General features: G+C 45.6%; 1 protein-coding gene across 1 annotated transcript in view; it reads left to right on the plus strand.

Annotated features, from left to right (window-relative positions):
- Positions 1–21896, plus strand: part of LOC142580458 (nose resistant to fluoxetine protein 6-like) — a 104762-nt gene that overhangs the window by 56892 nt on the left and 25974 nt on the right. Inside the window, exons 3-10 of the mRNA XM_075691151.1 lie at positions 1816–1927; positions 3869–3956; positions 5266–5399; positions 8977–9147; positions 10425–10518; positions 10850–10942; positions 17909–18074; positions 20935–21014. Coding sequence (XP_075547266.1) covers positions 1816–1927; positions 3869–3956; positions 5266–5399; positions 8977–9147; positions 10425–10518; positions 10850–10942; positions 17909–18074; positions 20935–21014 — 938 coding nt within the window. The remainder of the gene's footprint in view (positions 1–1815; positions 1928–3868; positions 3957–5265; positions 5400–8976; positions 9148–10424; positions 10519–10849; positions 10943–17908; positions 18075–20934; positions 21015–21896) is intronic.

Below are 21896 nucleotides of genomic sequence, written 5' to 3' on the forward strand. Positions count from 1 at the left end.
ACCAAGACAGTCTTCTTGGTGGCCCCTGTAATGCAATCGGCGGTATCAATCGAACGTTTGCAACCGCCTGCTTTTGGACACGCTGAGCAAGTATTTTCGTGGCTACAGTAAAATTATAAAACAATACTTTTAATCGGAAGGAACAAAGCGTGCAGTGGCAATGGGTTCGGTCACGCTGAATGAAGGCATCCCACTTCAGCTCAAAGAACGTCTGCGCAACGCCCATTTTTTCACCTAGCCTCAACGCCTCGGAGGTGTCAGACATTTTGAGCTCCCTGCTTTCCACAGTATGAAGTTTCTGACAATACACAGCTGAAGTATATGAAAGTGGACATGCTTCACAAAGCGTGGGCAATGAGCGTTCCTTTTTTGTCGCAAGTGCACTCGACGACGATCGCCTTATTCAATCACTGTAGGAAAGAAGCATTGTCTTGCGAGAGGAGTTACATGCGTTTCATTGGTATGTGCGTCTGCCTAAAGAACAGTGTAAATAAGGCCCTGATAAATTGCGAAGTATACAAGGCGCGAAGTCGACCGCGATCTAAGGCCTCAAAAGCGGGATTCTCAATAACGGAGTCCTTGAACGTCGCGTTCTTTCTTTATTCCGTAAAGGCTATAATATTTCACCATTCGACGTCAAAATATTTGACCTGCCCTGTTATCTTTGTTTCTTTCAATTTACTTCAAACTATACCTTATTGGACATTCTTTTCTCGGATTCATTAATCAAAAATAAGTTCCCCGTTTCGCGTCGTATATTAACAAACGCACACATGAAAAATTATGGCCTTTTGGATGGGTAAGTTCAAGCCATTTATTTTTTTATCGTTCATTCGGTATGCAAACAATATAACTGTAGCATCAGTTATCATGCATCCCTCCCTGTACGTGTAAGACAGAAATTCAGGCGTTCGTTTAACTGACCTTCCTTAAACAGAGCTCTACATATACAGGGTGTCCCAGCTGTCGTGCACCAATATTTAAAAATATGTAAATGCCATGTAGCGCGAGAGAACCAAGGTAATGTTGTTTGACGTTGCTTGGAGATACTCACATTATTTTTTGCATTCTAAATATACAATTAGTCATAATTAATTGACCAACTTCTCGAATATTATAATTAGATGACAAGCACGTGTCAATGAGAATATTGTAAAGCATTGCAACATGAAAAACTCCCGATGCAGCTTTCTGTTGCTTAATACGTGCTACATAAAAGTGTTTTTCCGACATGAAAGAAGCCCGCGAATACAAGTGAAATTGCCGCACGACTGGCCGCTGGAGGCACTTTGCGTGTATTCGCGAGCTTCTCTCATATTTGGAAAAACACTTTTATGTAGCGCGCACTGAGCAACAGAAAGCTGTATCGGGAGTTTTTATGTTGCTCTACAGTTTTCTCATTGACACTTTTCATGTAATCATAACATTTGAGAGGATTACTAATTAATTACGACTAATTATGCAATAGTCTGAATGCAAAAAATAATCTGAGTATCTACAAGCGACGAAAACAACATTACCTTGATTCTGTTCAGCTACGTGGTATTTACATATTTTGAAATCTTGGTGCACGATAGATGTGACACCCTGCATATAATAGCGAACCCAAGCAGCGTCGCGTACACCGTGCGCATGCGCACAACTTTAACTCTGCTTAGGCTCTTTTGTAACAAAGAAGGTATAAGCTCCACTAACTTTGGGTTCGCCATTCCTGAAACTCTCTATTTGATCTTTTTGATTTCTCTCTCCCTCTCTCTACATGTCCACATCATGTACGGCGAAGTTCCTTGAAACATTCATCGTCTCTTTCAACAGCATCTCCTAGGAGACGTGTCGGTGGGCTACTTCTACTTCACACCCATCCGGATGGCACTGTGCGTACCTTCGACGTGCACGCAGACTGACATCCAGACATTGGGAAGCGCCGGTAAGTTGCGACACTGCAAGGCTGGCCCGGTCACCGCAGTAAGAGGCAGTCCGCACGTACTTCGCAGTATGAGCCAGATATCCACAAAAGTTATATTGTGTAAGAGCCTTTTCTCACTGACTGGCGATCGGGCACCTGTCACTCAGTAGGTAAAATTAATTCCTCGACTCGCGGCATAAAACTTGTATTTCTGCTTGTAGGTGTGTTCTTCATCAAGGGGGCAGATTTAGTAAAGCAAGAATGCTAAACGCCATCTCTAAAAGCAACAATTTTATACTACTTTCATAAAATGTTTATTAAGGGTAGGGAAAAAAAATTTTCTAGTGACTAAGTGGCGCGAACATTAATTCAAAGTGCACCGCGATGATTGCGCACGGAAGTACAGATTGCGCTTTTCACCTACCGGCTGCATGTTGTATAAGTAATATAGCTGTGCTTTCTGTGCAGTTTCATGGTTGTATGCGTTGTATACGTTCTATACAATGAATTAGTATAGAAACTCGCTACTGAGATTCGCTAACTTGCGTCGCCGATTGATCGCCTAGCCGCGAGAAAGGCAGGGGAAGAGTAAGCAGAGACCCTGCAGGAAAGCAGGGAACGTTGAACGGCAAAGAAGCAAGGCAAATAATGGCAGATAAACTTGAATGGGAAAGAGAGAAATAAAATGTATTAGTACCAAAGGAACTAAAGCTAAAGTATGAGCCTCCTGCTAGGCTCATGCCTCCTAGCCCAGCACGTGCTTGACGTGCTGCACCAGAAGCGGCCACCATAGATTTTCAAGCTTTCGCGGGGGAGTGGTCCACTCCTCCCTGCTGCCGGGACGGCGGTTATGTAGTAGTTTAGAAAGTATTGTTCTGAAGATAGAGTTGGCAGGGCACTCCCACAGGGTGTGTTTATTTGGTGGATAAGAAATGAATAAGCCGACCCTAGGGATATGACAGCAGCCTGCTACTCCACATGGTGGAAAGTGCGTCTGGGCCCGACAGAGACAGGGTGTACGAAATGTAACGTCCTTGTGGCATCGATAGGCATAATGTAAGTAATAGTGTAAATATGACAAGGCGATCTGGCCGAGTTACTCACGTTACTACTTGTCTAGCAGTACTTTCAGTCCTACGTCTTCTACGACGACGTAGTCGATGTCGGAGTCGCTGTTGGAGAAATAGGACGGTCCTGGCTCCAGTCGAGTTAACATCGCCAGAGACACGCTACAGCACAGAGCTTCGAATGCATACAGGCATGAGCTCGACACCAGGCGGCGTGCCCACCGCCAAGGGGATGCTAATAGAAATGATCATAATTATGTCGGACGGCTTCCTGTCCAAACGGAGCACTTAGGTAATCCTTATTGAGAAGCTATCGGATAAATGCAATAAACCAACGTTTGCTGTTGGTGTACAGTTTGTTTGGTGTACAGGCAGGGACAGAATATTACGGGACCTGCGAAAGCTGCCGCACTGCATTCTAGCACCCTTTAACGAAGCAAACGTCTTTTGCCGAGAACTGGCATTACGGATGCATGTCCTTTCATGTCCGTGTGCATGCCGGTACGTCCACTTTTTGCCAGTGGCCTGCTGTAGGAATCGCGATTATTGCATAACTTTACGATAGGAGGGCGCTGTTCTTTTCGGTGGGCGGTGTGTGCAGCGCATTGTCAACGTCGCAACGGCTGAAAAAAAAACACCACTCAAACACCTCTCACCACAGGCATCACTCAGCTTCTCAATGTTCCGCCTTCAATTGCAAATGGGAATTCAATTATGCTAGGCAGGCAGGCTATCATGAATAAGTATAAGTTATTTGTACTCCAATCACAGCACCGTAAATGGAAACAGGAAGAGTACAAACGAGTCAGCTTGCAAGAAACGCACAGAAAGTGAGCAGCGAGAACCATTTCTACGCGAAAATGGCCTACATTTTGCCCCTTAACTTTTGTTTCAGTTGGAGATTTGGCACAACTGGACGTGTCAGTGCCCTTCTGTGAGAAACTAAAGCCGACCGAGTACACGACGCTCCAGCTCATTGCCATGTAAGTCACGTTTCCGAAAACTTCGGAGTCCGATTTTCGATATTCTAGTTAATTCGATAAAAGTAACTCTTGATAATTCAAATAAATGTAACTAAACACTCGGTCTACAAGGGAACAGTGCCACGGTGAAAAGTGCGAAATATATTGTTTATTCTTTATCAGAAAGTGGATGGGCCGAATTCATCGCTTTCCTTTGTTAACAAACGAGGCGTATGTCCTGTCATAATGTTTCTTTTCAAAAAGAAACTAAAATGGAGAAGCCTGTTTTGGAAGATACAATTATGATCACGGCATCAATCAAACAATAGTCTCTATTACCGTAACTCAAGCTGAACCAACAGCACAGACAGTGCGATTTCGAAAATTTTGTTCGAAATGTTTTAAAAATGTATTGTTTGCACGTCAACACTCAAGATAAGTCAGCAACTTACAAATAAGGAATAATACGTTCAGTGCATGGATGGCCTTGCAGAAAGAGGTGTTTGGCCAGGTTAAGTTATTTTCGTTTGAGTTTCTGCTCGATCAATGTCCCATTGTCCGGTGCATGTTCAGTCCTCCAGATGGGCATTTTAATTGGTTTCGACATCCTCGAATAAGCCATGTCAAAGAACCGTACAAACCCTAACAGAAAACTTAGGTTCGTCGCTTGGAACTGTACGCGACAATTCTTTCAGCCTTAGCTGTGTAGAGGCACCATTATGAGGCGAAAGAAATGAAATTAAGATGGTAGGCAATCAGTCGACGCAGTCATCGTACCTCGGCGCCATACAAAACTGCTCGGCGAAGTCACTTGGCCATTTCAGCGGCTGAAAGCTTGTGACACGTATGCGTCAACCACGGTTCTATACGTCTGCCATACATGGTGTGCCGATAAAACGCATGATCTGAGGTCACAGCTCCGGGACGGAACCCGGAAACCGGTTCTCGCGCTTTACTTCGCCAGGCACGAAAGCAGTCAGGCATGTGCAGACGCTTGCATGTGATTGCTTTGCAACGCGTTAATCAAGCACTTCCGACAAAAAAAGAAAGGAAAATGTGGGAAAAACACTATTAGAGAACAGCTCCCGCGCAGGCCTCATCTGTTTTGATCATGGCGAATAAACCGACCACGCACGGGGCAAGCAGGTGACGGTAATGTACGCAGGTATGTCACCTTTAGTCAGAGTTGGTAAGGAAGAGTTCGGCTATAAGATGTACTGTGCCAGAATATGCTGCGACGAATCATTATTGCGCAGAGTTGGGCAAATGGTGGGCACGGTAGATTACTACGGCGTGGTTCAACGACAGTGATGCGTGGCGACATGCGCAGGGGCATCTTGGCGTTCTTCTTCTGCTTGGTGGTGCTGGGCACGTTCCTAGATGTGGCACCAAGGTTGCTGAACAGCTGGACCAGTCACGATAACGCATCCCAGTGCTCGGAGAAGGAGAAGGTGATGAACAACAGTGAGTACCGTCTCCCATCCTACTGTACGCGTACTTACACAACACAGTCTATGGCAAACTTTGCTGCGCCGTCGTAAGCCTTAACGTGAACGACATGCAAAGTGACGCTTGCTTCATTCACGTATGACGCGCCAGCATGACGTGCCGAAACTTCAAAAAACGCGTAGCCTAAACTCAGGTAGCAAAAGAAAACGAAAGGCGGTACAGGGGAGGACAGCGCGCCGACTCGCAACTGAATCCATTAGAAGGGAAATATCCCTTCTATATATATATATATATATATATATATATATATATATATATATATATATATATATATGTGTGTGTGTGTGTGTGTGTGTGTGTGTGTGTGTGTGTGTGTGTGTGTGTGTGTGTGTGTGTGTGTGTGTGTGTGTGTGTGTGTGTGTGTGTGTGTGTGTGTGTGTGTGTGTGTGTGTGTGTGTGTGTGTGTGTGTGTGTGTGTGTGTGTGTGTGTGTGTGTGTGTGTGTGTGTGTGTGTGTGTGTGTGTGTGTGTGTGTGTGTGTGTGTGTGTGTGTGTGTGTGTGTGTGTGTGTGTGTGTGTGTGTGTGTGTGTGTGTGTGTGTGTGTGTGTGTGTGTGTGTGTGTGTGTGTGTGTGTGTGTGTGTGTGTGTGTGTGTGTGTGTGTGTGTGTGTGTGTGTGTGTGTGTGTGTGTGTGTGTGTGTGTGTGTGTGTGTGTGTGTGTGTGTGTGTGTGTGTGTGTGTGTGTGTGTGTGTGTGTGTGTGTGTGTGTGTGTGTGTGTGTGTGTGTGTGTGTGTGTGTGTGTGTGTGTGTGTGTGTGTGTGTGTGTGTGTGTGTGTGTGTGTGTGTGTGTGTGTGTGTGTGTGTGTGTGTGTGTGTGTGTGTGTGTGTGTGTGTGTGTGTGTGTGTGTGTGTGTGTGTGTGTGTGTGTGTGTGTGTGTGTGTGTGTGTGTGTGTGTGTGTGTGTGTGTGTGTGTGTGTGTGTGTGTGTGTGTGTGTGTGTGTGTGTGTGTGTGTGTGTGTGTGTGTGTGTGTGTGTGTGTGTGTGTGTGTGTGTGTGTGTGTGTGTGTGTGTGTGTGTGTGTGTGTGTGTGTGTGTGTGTGTGTGTGTGTGTGTGTGTGTGTGTGTGTGTGTGTGTGTGTGTGTGTGTGTGTGTGTGTGTGTGTGTGTGTGTGTGTGTGTGTGTGTGTGTGTGTGTGTGTGTGTGTGTGTGTGTGTGTGTGTGTGTGTGTGTGTGTGTGTGTGTGTGTGTGTGTGTGTGTGTGTGTGTGTGTGTGTGTGTGTGTGTGTGTGTGTGTGTGTGTGTGTGTGTGTGTGTGTGTGTGTGTGTGTGTGTGTGTGTGTGTGTGTGTGTGTGTGTGTGTGTGTGTGTGTGTGTGTGTGTGTGTGTGTGTGTGTGTGTGTGTGTGTGTGTGTGTGTGTGTGTGTGTGTGTGTGTGTGTGTGTGTGTGTGTGTGTCGGGCCATGTCGGGCTATGACGTAGTCTCCTTGAAACGGAAACCGCGTCTGCCGTAAAACCTATAGACGAAGCAGGCAGGAATGTGCGGTAGCTAGAGTCTCGCTATTACGCTGAGAGTGACAGACATAGCAGGTTGGAGAGAAAACAGAAATATCATTCATCTCACAGCATGACAGAAGGTTGACCGATGAACACGATGTCCCTTATATCGATATTACACACCTCAGTTATAGCTGCCGGGGTACACTGGCTGGCGCGTCCACAAGTAGTAAATGCAACCACACGATCTGCAATGCATCTCAGAATCAGACGATGGAACATTATACGGAAAATTTCATGCTGCTATCATCACATCATCCCATATATTCAACGTAATCATTGCCACGTGGAGGTGTAATGACGCGTACCCAACATATCTAATTATTATTTCCGAAAATTAATGTGGTAATCTTCTTGTGCCACCGAGGTGGTCGCAAACTGCCTTGCAAATGTTCCTGCCACTTAAATCTGACGCAGAAGCCCTGAATGACAATAAGCAGAGAACTTAAAGGCATACCTAGTTGCCGGAACGAACTAAATAAATTTATCTCACGGTTATAAATTGATGACAGATTAAAAAAAATTCTCGATGAAATCAGGTTCATTGAAGATATGCTATAGAGCGGACGGCGCCAAACGGGACCTGTGCACATTAAAATTTAGTTGTGTAATATGACAGCGTAATTTTGCGAGAGAAATTTCCAGATGGACGTGTCAGGCGCCATTGATTGTCCACAAAGAAAAGCACATGGTGGAAGTCTAGTGATAATGGGCCTGGCAATTATGAAGAATCTTGAGAGAGTCCGAATTTTCTAAACCTAGCCGCGGTGACATAAGTCGAAGTCGACAGAACGGAGAAAACCGGGCCATCGCGGGATGTTCGCGCAAGTGAGTCAGTCGTTTCGTTTCGTGACCCGGTACCAACAGCTAGTGCACGATACGTGAGTTCAAAGAAATGAATGAATTAAATGTCTGCAAAACTCCAGCGTTGAGGATGCAGTGAGTGGTGTGCACATCTGTAAGGAATCTTCTACTGCAACAGCTGTCCAATCGTTCAAGGGAAGTCTTCGAAGAGCTACAGTAACTGTTAATAATTCTGCCAGAAATGCAGTGCGAAATCGCGACGATGTAATGAATACTACCATGAAAATGACACCGAGAAAATAGCCACACCCGCTTGCGCTGCCGATACTAAATTGCATTAAATAGTCAGTGTAACAGGCCGATCTGGTGGCCAGCTTAGAATTTGAGGGAAACATGTGACCACATTCACCGCTAAGAGAACTTAAGGAATCGCCTGAGTGACGATCTCTCGAATGTGCCCCTTTATATCACTAATGTGGTCAAGTTGTGCTTCTGCAAACATAATTGTGCATGACACTCGACAATCGCGACACAACTTCGGGTGTACGCGCCATTGTTAACGTAGCGTAAAAAAGCAACAGGATGCCTCAGACACAACCTATGTTTAGACGCACATACATATGTGCACTTAGCTCGGGAATCCGCACAAAATATTATACATGATGTTTATGAATAGCAATGAAAAGAATGAATAAATGTAATATACATAATTATCTCGGCATTTCTGCACATGTTATTTTGAAGCAAGAAACTCGTCATGCTTGGCGGTTTGTAATTTGACATCGTGCAGACGGCCGATAATTAGGATTAATATTTCTGTTATACTTAGTGAAAATCAACTCAGCCAAAACGTCCAACGTATCAACTTTTATACTGGTTTCTGATCTGGTTCTCTAAGCTACTTATTTTAAATGTTTTCTAGTCAAGACTGCTGGCGTAGCGAAAATAGTCAACGAACTTAGAGCTAAAACACTGAGATCGAGGGCCTTCGCCCGAATCCCAAAATCCGCCTTTCATCTTGTTTTCATTTTCTTCTGTCCAACTCGCTTGCGGTAAGAGATCTAAGGAGGCATGTTTTTGGCGCCTCTGAGCATGTACTTTCTATTCGGCGCCCACCATCATTGCGGAGTGAGATAAGCGTGGCCTGTAAAGCGGGTGTCACCTGCAGCCGTGCATGTCGAGAAATCGTTGTGCCGAGAGCGTGCCTGAGCGGGGCGCCGCTGCTTTCGCAGACGTCGTGCTGGACGTCCTTCTGTCGTTCTCTGCCTTCTCGAACGGCAAGCGGCTGCTCAGCACGCGCACGGCCATCGGGGTGCTGGAGCCGCTGCATGGCATGCGCGTCATCACCATGGCCTGGATCATCCTGGGACACACGTTCTTCTACAAGAGCTACGTGCTTTCAGGTGGGTGCCTCGCCTTCGGAAGCTCTGGTGTCGGAGATTCACGTTGGATTTGCGTCGTGTCAAGGCTGATGAAAGCATTGCCAGCGACTCTTTCTATAAGCAGGACTGTGAGGAGGCGAAAGCGATTTTTGAACGTGAACACTGTGCATAAGCACCTGCTTACGCTCTAATGATTCAGCGAAACAAATAATGTTACTTATTCGACTTCAGCGTATTCAGCTGCTATACAAATTTAAGGGCGTGCATTCTTTGAGGTGTGCACGAAGGTTGCACAGTGTGTGTTACTTTCAGTTACGAGACACGTAAAATAATTCGCTTGTGAAGATAGGTAGATAAAATAAAGTGTAAAGGCGTCGTACTTGGCGATGTCACTGTTGGTTTCAGCATGATACTTCAGGGCAAATATTTTGTAAAATGCCAGTGCCTAGCCTGGCGTAGACGCTACCGAAAGGCTGAGGAGTTACATGTAATTACCGTCAGGAAGGCAGCGTTATATTCATCTAAAACATTTTATTTTGACTTGTAAACATGCTCTCCAGCTGGTTAAACTGATTCAATTAACGTCGGAAACGCTGTTCTTAACCCTTCTTTTTTTTTATCCGCCCCTTCATCTCCGACCATGGCGACCGTCGGCCGCTTCCTCTTTATCCCTGCACAACTGTAGCGTGACCGAGGGCATGTGCGCACGCCAAGAAGGCCGTAATAATGACCTCATCGCAGGCAGCCGCATATCAGCCAGGTAACCCTGAACATGCGCTAATCATTCACTGCAAGCTTACGATCTGCACGCATTTAAGGACACGCAGAAGCCCCATAACTGTGGTGCTTGGCCTGACACATGTTCGCGTCACCGAAGGCCTTTCCGGTCCCCGAGCGCAGCCGGGTGGACGCACGCCGCTCCCGTACATTCCGCCTCGGGGTATATCATGATTAGCCTTACAGGAAGCCGAGACGCGTGAAGCTAAACACGGGAGTGCCGTTGTGCACGCCGAACTGCCCTGGCCGTGTAGCATCGGGCATACTCTCTCTCGTTCAATAATTCAGAGCACGAGCCCCCAACGTCTGCATTTAATGACACGCCGATTGTTTGCCTCACTGCGGCGATATGAGTGCGACTCTCTCTTTCCATGCACATAAATACGGCAAGGGCAGCGCACGCCCGGGGCGTCGCAGGGCACCGATCAAGGCCCTCTCGCAAGGGCGGCGGTAAAACGGAACCGCTTCTCGATGACGGCAAGGGTGTAACCTCGTCTCGTGCGCGCGCGTCCTTTTTCCAGGCGGCCTCTTCGAAGCGCTCGAGTATGGCAAGTCGTTCCCCTTCCAGATTGTCCTCAACGTGTTTCCTGCCGTCGAGACCTTCGTCACCATGTCGTGAGTGCTGAAAAAGGGGAAAGGGAAACCCCTGTATACATCAGAGTACGCTCTTAGCCCGCTGATAGAGTTTAAATTACATTACCGTGTATACATTTAACACGTATAGAATGCGCTAAACAAATTTTTTTCAGAGAAATATAATCACATTATACAAGTATGCTACATATGAGCAACAGTGACAATGACGTGTAATTGATACATTATTTACTACTTTCATGCCATTAAGTCAAAAGAAAGTGCTCTTTATAGCTTGAGCCGATTGTACTTCCTGTTGTCCTTCCCTCATTCTCTAATTTCATCTCTGCTTTCTTTTATTTTGTCTACGCAGCGGCATTTTGGTGGCATATAGCAGCCTGCACAAGCTTGAGAAGCGCCAGGGTTCTTTCAATCCATTCAGCTATTTTCTCCATCGGTATCTAAGGTAAGTGCGCATAATAGAAGGACAGACGAAAATGTGTAAAAAACATTGCCGCGTAACTCCCCCACTGTGAAACACTCGCGTGTTATCATAGTATTCTGGACCCTTTTCTCGACTATTGCTGACCATAAAAAAAAACACAAATGGTTCGACTATTTGCAGGTGTAAGTACACGTCTTGAGCTCAACAGTTCTGCACAATCCTGCAGTGTTTTGAGCCTTCTTCCTAGCAATAGCAAGGTAGAATTATCTTCAGGTTAGTCAAATCAGCATATACGCCTCTTGGTATGTTGATATGGTAATTAAACGTAAAGTTCGTGCAATCTTTTTGCATCTTTCGGCTAAGTGACTGTAACACTCAAAACGAGAATCAAACAGCCTATCCTCAACTTCTGGAGCACATTGCTCTTGCGCCCCGTCGGGAAAATTCATCCGGATCCCACGCACTAGTGGAAATCAGTGTTAAGCGAAGCAACTGTATTGGCGATGCGTGCACTATAGATGTTTCAGATTGCAACATTTTACTGCGACAACGCTTAATCGCCATGCCGCCATCGTTGTCATCATCGTGTCGTCGTCATGTCGCTTTCGCCCTGCCGTAATGTCTGTAATTGGCGGCGGCGCCTTGTCTCTGTCGTCGCCATGTCGTTAGCATTGTTGTCATTGTGTCTTCATTACGTCGCTATCCTCTTGTAGTTTGCGTCGTTACCACGCATCTATCGTATAATCATCTATATGATGTCGTCGCCGTTTCGTCGACGTCGTCGTCATACAGTCGTTTTCGTCACGTCATCATAGTCGTTATGCCATCGTCATCACTGTCGTCGATGTACCGTTGTTGTCATTGCATAGTCCTCGTCGCACAGTCGTCATATCGTCATCATCGTCGCGCCATCGTCATCATGCCATCAGTAGACACCATGCTTTATCGCCATCGTCGTAACTGTTGTCTCATCGTCGTCGTGATGCCGTTGTCGTCTTCGCGCCATCGCATTCATCATGCCACCATCGCCATGTCATCATAGTCATGACGCAATCACCATTGCTGCCGTAGTGATCATGTTTCATCGCCGTTGTCATCGTCTTGTCGTTGCCGTAGCACAAGCGCTCACTCACAACGCACTTGCTCGCCTCACACAGGCGCGTTGCGACATTTGGTAACACGGTGTGGAGCGAAAACTTCGGTGGCGAGATAGGCAGATAGGCTACGTAGAAAGAGCCAAAGGAGGCTTCGAATTAATATCGAGGTATAATTAACTTCGAAACCAATGTAGGGGAACGCAGAGGATGCGGCTGACAAGCGGTGCTAATTCAATTAAGTGCACCTGTGACAATGAGATGGTAATCAAACAGAAAATTATTTTGCCTGACGCAAGCAGTTTCAGTATATAGCCTGGTATTATTTGTCACCGCCGACATCCTTGTCTAGCAAGTACATATACACGGAAGGAGCTATTACCAAGACATTATTTTCAGTAGCTAAAGTAATGAACTTTTCTGTTTTTCTACGCGCATCGTTTGTATTTCTCAAAAAAAAACTGCTGGATACACGTGAGATGATGAGACGCGCCGCCATGGGATACTATTTGAGTCTAGTTGGCTTCTGGGTTAACCGATACGGCAGCGCAAAACGACTACGGTCAGCAGAGATGGTATGCTCTGCTTGCTCGTCTCCTCTTGTTTTGCGTCGTTTTGCGCTACATTTAGTTATCCTATGACTGAGGGCAATCGGCACCCAGATGATAACCCTTTCATGCAGCTTGCCGCGTGGCAGAGCGCTGTTTGCTACAAGTGTTATCCCCTCTTCGTGTTTTTAGAAAGGGCTATAGTCACCGTAACCTTCTTTCTGTGTGGACATTTGGAAACTTCGAACGATGTATTTTCGTAACAGAAATGTTATGCTGTAGAAACTCCACGGGAGAGCTAGCTTAAAACCCAGCTCCTGCAGTAAAACAGTATTTGTAGGCAGTAATCTCCGCGAGCCACAAACTTGACCCCTCATAATCTCTAATTTATTTGGAACAACTATGTGAAGATAGAAAGCAAAAGCAAATCCCGAAATCCAATCACGAAGCAGTCAACTTCCTTCACACCATACATATGTCTAACTCCATACATAATACATATGTTACTATACCATCTCCCGCCGGATCCCCTCCGTTTCTCTCCGGCTCTCTTTGTGGCCGACCCTAAATATCTGGGCCCGTAGTCACAAAAACGGCTTACGCTAGAATTGTTCATAAGAGAAAGGTTCGCCAAACACCTAGCTGGAGGTACCATTAGCGAAGTCGGCTGGTCAATGGCAAAGAGCACGTATGAACGATAAGATTTGACAAAAGTTTGTGAATTGGTCCTTGGGGCCGAATTTACAAACATTTCGTTCATAAGTGTACATTGCCATTTGCTGGCCGCCTTCGCAAATAATATGCCCATCGGGTTGCAACTCAGTTACTTCGTGAAAATAACGTCCTTGTTATAACGAACTTGCTCAACTATCATCTAATAATTATGCTTTATAAATCACTTACTAAATAGCTTTCATACCAATTCATTGATTCCAGGTACCTCATCAATAATAGTAACACCAGGTTTGCACTTAACTCCAATTTTGTACTGCCTATGCTTCATTCTAACTATGGAAAAATGACATTATTCGCTGCTATAAAACTGGGGGTTGGTTTACCCAATACCATTAAATCTTCATCCTTTCATGCATTTAGTCATGTCCTTAAGCTTTTTTTACATGTATAACTAAGTTTACATCATTCATTACACTACATTTGCCATTTGTATGTGTTGACAGTTTTTTATGCACTATAGGCTTGTATACAGACAATTTGTTTTCGTTTACTTAATTTTTCTATGTTGTATTTGTCGCGATTGTGATAGTTTCTTTTACTTAGCTTGCTCATCTTTAATACATCTCTCCATTGTTATTATTAATCGAGGGTCCCTTTGCACTCTTTCACTTTGGGACCCTCGTCTGTATATTGTTTGTTACCCATTCATTGTATTTTAAGGATAATAAACTGAAATTGAACATCAGGATTGGGTGAAGTTTGCTCTTACGAATTATTCTAGCGAAAGAGAAAACTCCAGCCAATCCTGATGATGGACATATGTAAATGGCCAGTGGTAAAAAAAAACATTTACGAAGCAAAAGCTTTATGAGTTCAGGCTCTGGCCACTTACATACAGGACAGCGATAACATACTGCAATGTCTATAGTCTGTAAAAACTGTGCTTTCACAAAGTTATCCCTGGTATTTACTAAATGTAAGCGTAAAAAAGAGGAATCTGAGAATTTTCGCACGTTCAGGACAAAGTGGAAAGAGCAGGGCGGACAGCAAAGCAGCCCAACAAAATGATCACCTGAATTTCTGTTGTATCCAAAATTACGTTGTCTTATAAACCTTCAGTTGATAGCCAGCGCTATTCTGAGTGCCTTGTTTTGTATGTCCTGTTCCTTGTTTTATTTACTTTTTCTTTGTTTTTGCGCCTATTCTCAACAGACCGAAACTAACTCTCCCAATTTACGTTTATTATGCAGTTCATGAGAAAAAATTCCATCACTGCCAAGCACAAACTGTAATGCGAAATAGCAATTTGAGGAAGGGAGCGGAGAGGGTGCCAGGCTTGGTTCCGCGCAGGGGCCTGTTTAAACTGCGCCCGTGATGCGTGTAAGTGAGCGGCTGTGGAATAGAACTCGAGTCATACGCTCGGCGACGCCGTCACCTTGGCCGCCATAAAGAAGTCGGTGGAAGCCAGCACGAAGGCTGCACAGCCACGCGTGACTTCGCATGCGTGGAGAAAAAAACAAAAGCTAAATGAGAGAACGAGTCCGCCGGCAGCAGGAATGAATTCGAAGGCAGTCGCCAATATCTGAATAAGTCAGGCACGAAAGGCCGTCGATTCGACACGCAAATTGCTACGTCCGCCCAATAATCCTGCGTCCTCAGTACATGTTTTGCTTCTTTTTAAACGATTTCTCCATAGTTGTGTCAGCTTTCTAGGCGATGAAATTACACATGTTCAAAGAGCTGTAGACGGCGGGCCAAACATCACCATGCACGACAGTGTAGATATATTGGCGGCGAGATTTGGGTACCAATATCATTCATTTCAATTACTCCGAGCAGCTATAGAACGCAGACAAAGAAATTGCCCTTGTGAGGTACCATTCACGCAAGAGTGAGAGGGAAGAGAAATGGGCGCTGAGGCGATAGACGAAGAAAAATAGGACCTCAGCAGAAAGTACGACCTCAGCCGAGGTCAGCAGCACGGCGAGGGGAAGTTCGCTGCATTGCGAAAATGGTCTAGTGCGAAGATGTGGAAAGGGAAACATTGATATTGTAAAGTGGAAAGACGGAATGAAGACTAGCAGCCTGCTGCGGTGGTCGTGATTTACGATGATGAATTGCACACTCCCATTATCATTTTTGTTTTGAAAACATTGACGTACTAGACAGAAAAGGGAAAGCGAGGAGCAGGCTGGCAACTGCCACCAGAAGGGGCACAACGCCTGCCTACTCTTCAGAGAGGAGGAGACAGAAACATGGAAATGGAAGATAGGAAGAAGGGGAGGGAAGAAGTAAGAAAGCGCGAGATGACAAATCTAAAAGAATAGAGCAGAACACACAGTATAGGGCCGGTCACTCTAGGTTACGTTACTAAAGAATGTCGAAATAGAAGAAATAGCGTTTGAGGTCCGATCATCCGAATACAGAAGTAGGCTACAAACGTGAACCTAAGTTAGTTTCTTTTAGAAAAGTAAGAAGAGCGCTATGCGCCTGATCGCGTCGCCACGCAAACCGCTGGGGTACAAACATTAATCGAGTCTCGTACACCGCAGGCCAAGGAGGTGACAGTCCCTCACTAGCGGCGTGCGTTGCGCAATGAATGCGGGACACTCAAATATCAGGTGCTGAAGTGTCTCGCAGCAACCGCAAAACGTACACGATGGACTGGCCACCCGTCCTTGTCTGTAGGAACGTTCGCAAACGTTCACACAACCAAACCTTAGCTTGAGCAGTTGCGCAGTAGCGCGACGAGGCAAGCCTCGACCGCGAACGCGGCGCAGGAACGTTCCCTTTGCGACGCGTCAGTGTGGATGTTGCTTCAGTTGGTGGCGACCAATCGGCAGTCGAGCGTCATCAAGCTTGCACAAACTTTCAGGACAGACACAGTCGTTAAGAGCGCAAGTTGAAGCTAGCCAATCAGCGTTTTTGTTTCCGGCGATCCCTACGTTTGAAGGTATCCACTGGGCAACGAGAGATACCCCATGTGATGCAATCTTGCTGGCAGAGTCAGTAATGCTATGCACAACTGGACAATCAATCTGCCTGCGTTGTAATCTAAAAGATAGCGTGGGAGTCCGTAAAGATGCCAATCTTCGATGCGAGTAACTCTGCTTGCACATATTTCACTGCAAAATTAATCGCTGCTAGCTCCGCAGCTGTTGACGACGCTGGATGGGGTATATGAAATATGCGCCATACTTGCGTCGGAGGGCCGTAAAAAGCTGCAGAAGCGCCTGGACCGGCGTTGTGTGCAGATGTATCTGAATACTTGGAGGTTATCTGAAAATCTTTCGTACATGTGCGACTTTTATACTGCCCGAACATGATCAAGTATGTTTCATTACCCTTTGTAACACGTTTATTTTCGTCATTTTATGATATGTGTTCACGTGAACATTGAATATTTCAACTATAATGTACAACCGTTCTGGAGTGTATATTGACCTTATTTGTTCTATTGTTCCGTTGTTGTATTTGCACAACCTCTTTTTAATTCTTTTTAGACAGCCTTTTTTACTTGATTATTGTACATTTGTTTTTGAACGTATGAATCGTAATACCGCTGTCATGTACGTGGGCCTTTAGGCATTTTCAAGTGGTATTACAGCCGCTTTTCGCCTAAAGGACCCCCACCTGTCGTTGTAAATAAAGATTTGATTGATCTTATTTGATTTGATTTGATGATTTGATTGATCCAATTGGAATATTGCCGAAACAGGCATATCATACTTTTTGCGTATGTCATGGATAGTAAGATAAATGGGGAATACGTGTTTGATGATATCTTTCGGAGGCGGAGGCGTAACTGAAGCAGCATGTTCAGAACCGCCAGCAATGTTCATAATGCTGCCATTTTCCCATGCGAGATAACGGACGGTGAAACAGACAATCAAGGAGCGATTGAGCATTCGATGAGCGATGCAGACGCTCAATATGATAGAGAGCTCTGTGGTCTGCTTGCAGCCTCAGTGGTAACTAATGCTCTGCAGTGAGTGCCTCGCGAGGCGCTCACTGTTGCGCCTCGCGAGGTAATCCAAGCATTTGTCGAAGGGCTACGCGATGACCTCGTCCCAGTTAGGCCATCAACCTTTTCTTCCCATTAAATTATGCGGTTTTGCGTGCCAGAACCACGATCTGATTATGAGGTACGCCATAGTGAGGACTCCAGAAATTTGGACCATCTGGGGTTCTTTACCATGCAGCTAAAACTAAGCACACGGGTATTTTCGCATTTCTTCCCCATCGAAATGCGGCTGCCGTGGCCGGAATTCGATCCCGCGACCTCGTGCATAGCAGCCCAACACCGTAGCCACTAAGCAACCACGACGAGTTTTTCTTCCGATGAAAGAAAGAACGAACATTCATATGAGCGTTCGAGATAGACTGTTACAGTGGCATGTGCCACCTCAGAATTTTGTTCAGCGATTTACATTCTTCGCACTTGTCTTTCTCTCGTCCTTTCTCTCTGAATTCCTTTTCCCCTTCATCAGTGCAGGGTAGGACACCGTACTCTCTTTTTCTTTTCTGGTTAACCTCCCTGCCTTTCCTGTATGTGTGCGTGTACCTCTCTCTATTTTGAGAACAACTCACTGTTGTTGCTGCTGCTTCTGCTGTTTGAGATTGCACATTATGTTGCCATGCATTACACTGTTTTCTTTTTCTGCGGGTAGGTTAACACCGGCCTTCATACTAGTGTCTCTTCTGATGATCTTGCTGCCACTCACCGGTAGCGGACCAGTCTGGAACGAAACTCTGCAGCCATTCGCAAAAGCCTGCGAGAAAAGGTGGTGGACGAATATTCTGTACATCGGCTCGTGGTTCCACAGAGAAGACATGGTAAGGTTTCACTGCGCGTGAACTTTCATGTGACTTTCCGGTTCCTGGACGCTCTCTCTCTCTCTCTCTCTCTCTCTCGCTCTATGCAAGGTGATTTAAGTGGAAACAGACTTCAAAGAACAACTTAACCTCTACAAATATTTTGTCTGCACTACTCGTCCCCTCAGTTTGGTCGGGCTTTAGATGATCGAGTGCGCTGTGAAAAATAACTGAAATAAAGAAAACTGAATTTATATTTCTACAACAGAAAATTTATTTGAACGCAAAACTACAGATACTCTTTCGTTTAAAAAATGACTTGTGTTCTGCTTACGCTGAAACACATTTTTTTCTTGATTTCTTTATGGTTCCGATGGGGCGAAGTCAAAATTTTGACATTATTACTGTGAGCGAAATTAATTTTGTTTCTTTGTTTACTATCCTAAATTACCATTTGTGTGCAGCTTCACTACGCACGTTAGTGCAGGCAGACAGCTCTCATAAGCGCGAGCCGATTAGTGAGAAGTTCTGAGAAAGATAAGCTGCTCATCGGGCCAGTTATGTCACTCGGAACATGGCTATATATATACTTGTAGGGCTGATGCTTGAATATGTCACGCATATATGCCGGGTGTTTTCGTGCCTCTCCTTTTTTTCATGTGGCGTGGCTATTTGTACTTGTATTGATCGTTACGACCGCATCGCATCATTTGACTCTTTCGCACTCGCTGAAAACTGCAGTCATCAGGGGAGTAAAACTTAATCCCAAAGCGAGTAATCTACGCAATATTTCACTGCCTGTAAAATGACGGGAAAAGCCATCAACAGACAGAGAGCAAAGTGATAAGACAAATGCAGGGAGGTTAACCAGGCTGAGCCCGATGGCCTACCTTGCACTGGGAAAGGGGAAAAGAAGACTAAAACGTGAGTAGAAGGAGAGCAGCTCACACTTTGCAGGGATGCACAATTAATGAAGTGTTCGTCATTCAATTCATCACAAGCGGTCACAAAGGCCGGTGTACATCTAGAAGCGCAGTAGTGCTTTTGTGGCTTTGCACATCGCAGACGCACAAGGTCACGGTCCTTGGATGTTCCATTCTGTAAAAGGTCTGTTATCTGTACTCTATCTCACAAGTAATTTGCAGCACTGCCGAAGATACGAAGTGTACACAGGCAATATTCTTACGCAGCGGAATATAGTTCCAGGGGTAACCGTCTGATTATTTGTAGGATTAGCGAGCTCAATTTTGCCTTGACACACGATACGTACAGCGATACGTAACATCTTGGGCCCTTTACGGATGCACAGTGTGTGCCGTAAATTACTGTGGCGGTTACCACAGGTAATCGTAACAGCAACCCTGACCATGATTACGCAGCAACATGGCAGCGCCCACACAGCCAGGACCACTCGCTTAGATCCGAATTTGCGCTTCGGACCTATAACGTAAAACTATTCCAATATGTTTATTCTAATCTCACGACGTCAAATTTGCGTAACCGTCGAGGCAAGCATTGGGCGGTCACCCGCAGGGTTGTCTGAAAACACCAATCAAACGCTCTCCTCGTTCATAGGTCACTTTTGTTTGCTTAAAGAACGAATAACATTGCCTACACTGAGCGGCTTGTCTTATCTAATTGGCTGACAAGAGGTGAGGAGCATGCTCAAGGGCAGAGGAATTCGATGGGGCCGAGCCGCTTCACTGAAAATCGATAACCGTATGAAGAGGGTGGTGCCTTCCCCTTCCTTAGCTTGCGATGGCTGGTCGGAAATCGCGGCGGCATGCAACGGAAGCTCAAGAATGACGCTAAAACGGATATTCAGCAAAGAAGAGTTGGCAGAACGAGGTCTGCAGAATTGGAATAGAAAAGCTTGGAATATTTTTACGTTATAGCGGCCTTTGTTACTACCTCTCCCCTCGGAAGCAACAAATAAACGATAAAATCCGTCATCGATTAGTCTCATCTCGGGCTGAGTGCAAAGATCTAGGTATGATTTGTCGTTATTATTAAGATCAGCTGTTTGTTTTGACGCTGCTAGAACTACAGAGGCAGCGCCGAGCAGTAAAAGTGGTTTGATTTACAGTAAGGAGATGGCGCTACAGCATTAGCGTTGGTGATCCATTGATGATGACGAAGGCTATAAAGGTCTAATTGTTCACTGCATCAATAATTTACTGCTCCGCTCTCGTACGTGATGACGGTGGCGAGAGAACGCCGAACGGAAGCCGAGTATGCGATGCGTGCGGCGCGGGTGAACATTTAGGAGGGCTTTCGCACTTACTACTGGCTAAGAAGACTGAAATGAACTGCCGAGAACGCGTATAGATGAAGCGAAGACCCGCTGTGGCATTCGTGTAGCTTATGGTTACAACGCCGAAACATTTATTGCGTCACTCCACCAACCGTGGAGCATGTATCGACAGGATGGCAAGGCAGACACTGAGCAGACGACGCGGTGCGGATGAACACCTACTGAGGGGCATTCAGCCTTCCTATTGGGTAAGGAGATCTGCAGCTTCCACAGTGCTGTAACGAACTACTGAGATAGAGCATAAGTGCGCCGAAGGGCAAGTATCATCAAAGGAATGTTGGTGACCCTACAGAAAACTCAGAAGCTGTAATCAGGAAAGGTGTGTCCCTAAAATTGGCATGCTTTCTCGGTATGCTTTCTCGGCATGTTTCGTCAATAAAAATGATCATTTCGTCTAGAATTTTCTATTTTCAATAACCTGCTCCAGCCGTCGCAGAAACACGCGCTATGTAAGACATTGCCATCGAATACATATATATTAAATACCTGTCATCTTTTGAATCTGACAGCACACCACATGACGTTAGACCTAACCTGATGTCAATGCTTGTTCTGAACTCGTTGCAGTGCTTGCCTCACGGATGGTACCTTTCGTGCGACATGCACTACTACATCATTGCCCCCATCATATTCATGCTGATGTTCAGGTAAGTTGGTCCCGCAGCGCTCAAGAAGATATGCCCACGGTCTCGCAGTCTTACTTGCGAATAAGCGGTTTACGGTGGTTGTATAATGGCGCCCGCAATTTCTTAAGCTCTGTATTGCGTTAGTTAATGAATATTATAACACAACGATTGTAACGAGAAAAAAAAAGGAAGTGGAGGCCAAAGTTGTTGCTCGAAATCCACCAGAGAAGTCGAAATGCACGCGCGTATGGGGTTCGCAGGCAGCTGCAACGGAAGATTTCCTGACGGCGCGGCGCTCGGGGGGCTGCACAGACGCGTGACCGATATGGTTTTTACGTATATGCCCCTTGAACGCCGTCACCAATATGTCTGTCGCTGTCGCGCGGAGGACTGAAATGTTGCTATTTTAGCTTGATAGTGAGCCATCAACACCATCAAGGAGAAAACGGGCTGAAAACGTAGCGTGTTGCAGACGCGGATGAAAGAAGAAAATTGTTTATTTGCGTCATACGTATTCAACATCACTTAAACTATGTGGGTAGCGCTGATACGATTTAACTGGCGATTGTGTCGACGCCAGGAAACGAGTTCGGAAAACGCGCACAAGAAATATGTTGCAACAGAACTGCTTGTTGGCCTAGTTGGTGCTTGCTACAAGACACGTCTTTGCCCCAAGTTAAAACAAACACAAAAGGAAGACACATATAGACAACACGGGCGGCACTGCGTCCTCTGGACGGTGCAACATGACCAAAGAGGGCACTCACTTCACAGGGCGTCAGTCCTTTCTTCACACAGAATCCCATGTATCTTGCATCTTATATTGTCTGTCTCTTATATTGTCCGTGTCTGCAACATGCTACCTTTTCTACGTCGAATCCATCTCATATACAGTATACAAAT

This window comes from Dermacentor variabilis, chromosome 1 (assembly GCF_050947875.1).
Source record: "Dermacentor variabilis isolate Ectoservices chromosome 1, ASM5094787v1, whole genome shotgun sequence".
Classification (NCBI taxonomy): domain Eukaryota; kingdom Metazoa; phylum Arthropoda; class Arachnida; order Ixodida; family Ixodidae; genus Dermacentor; species Dermacentor variabilis.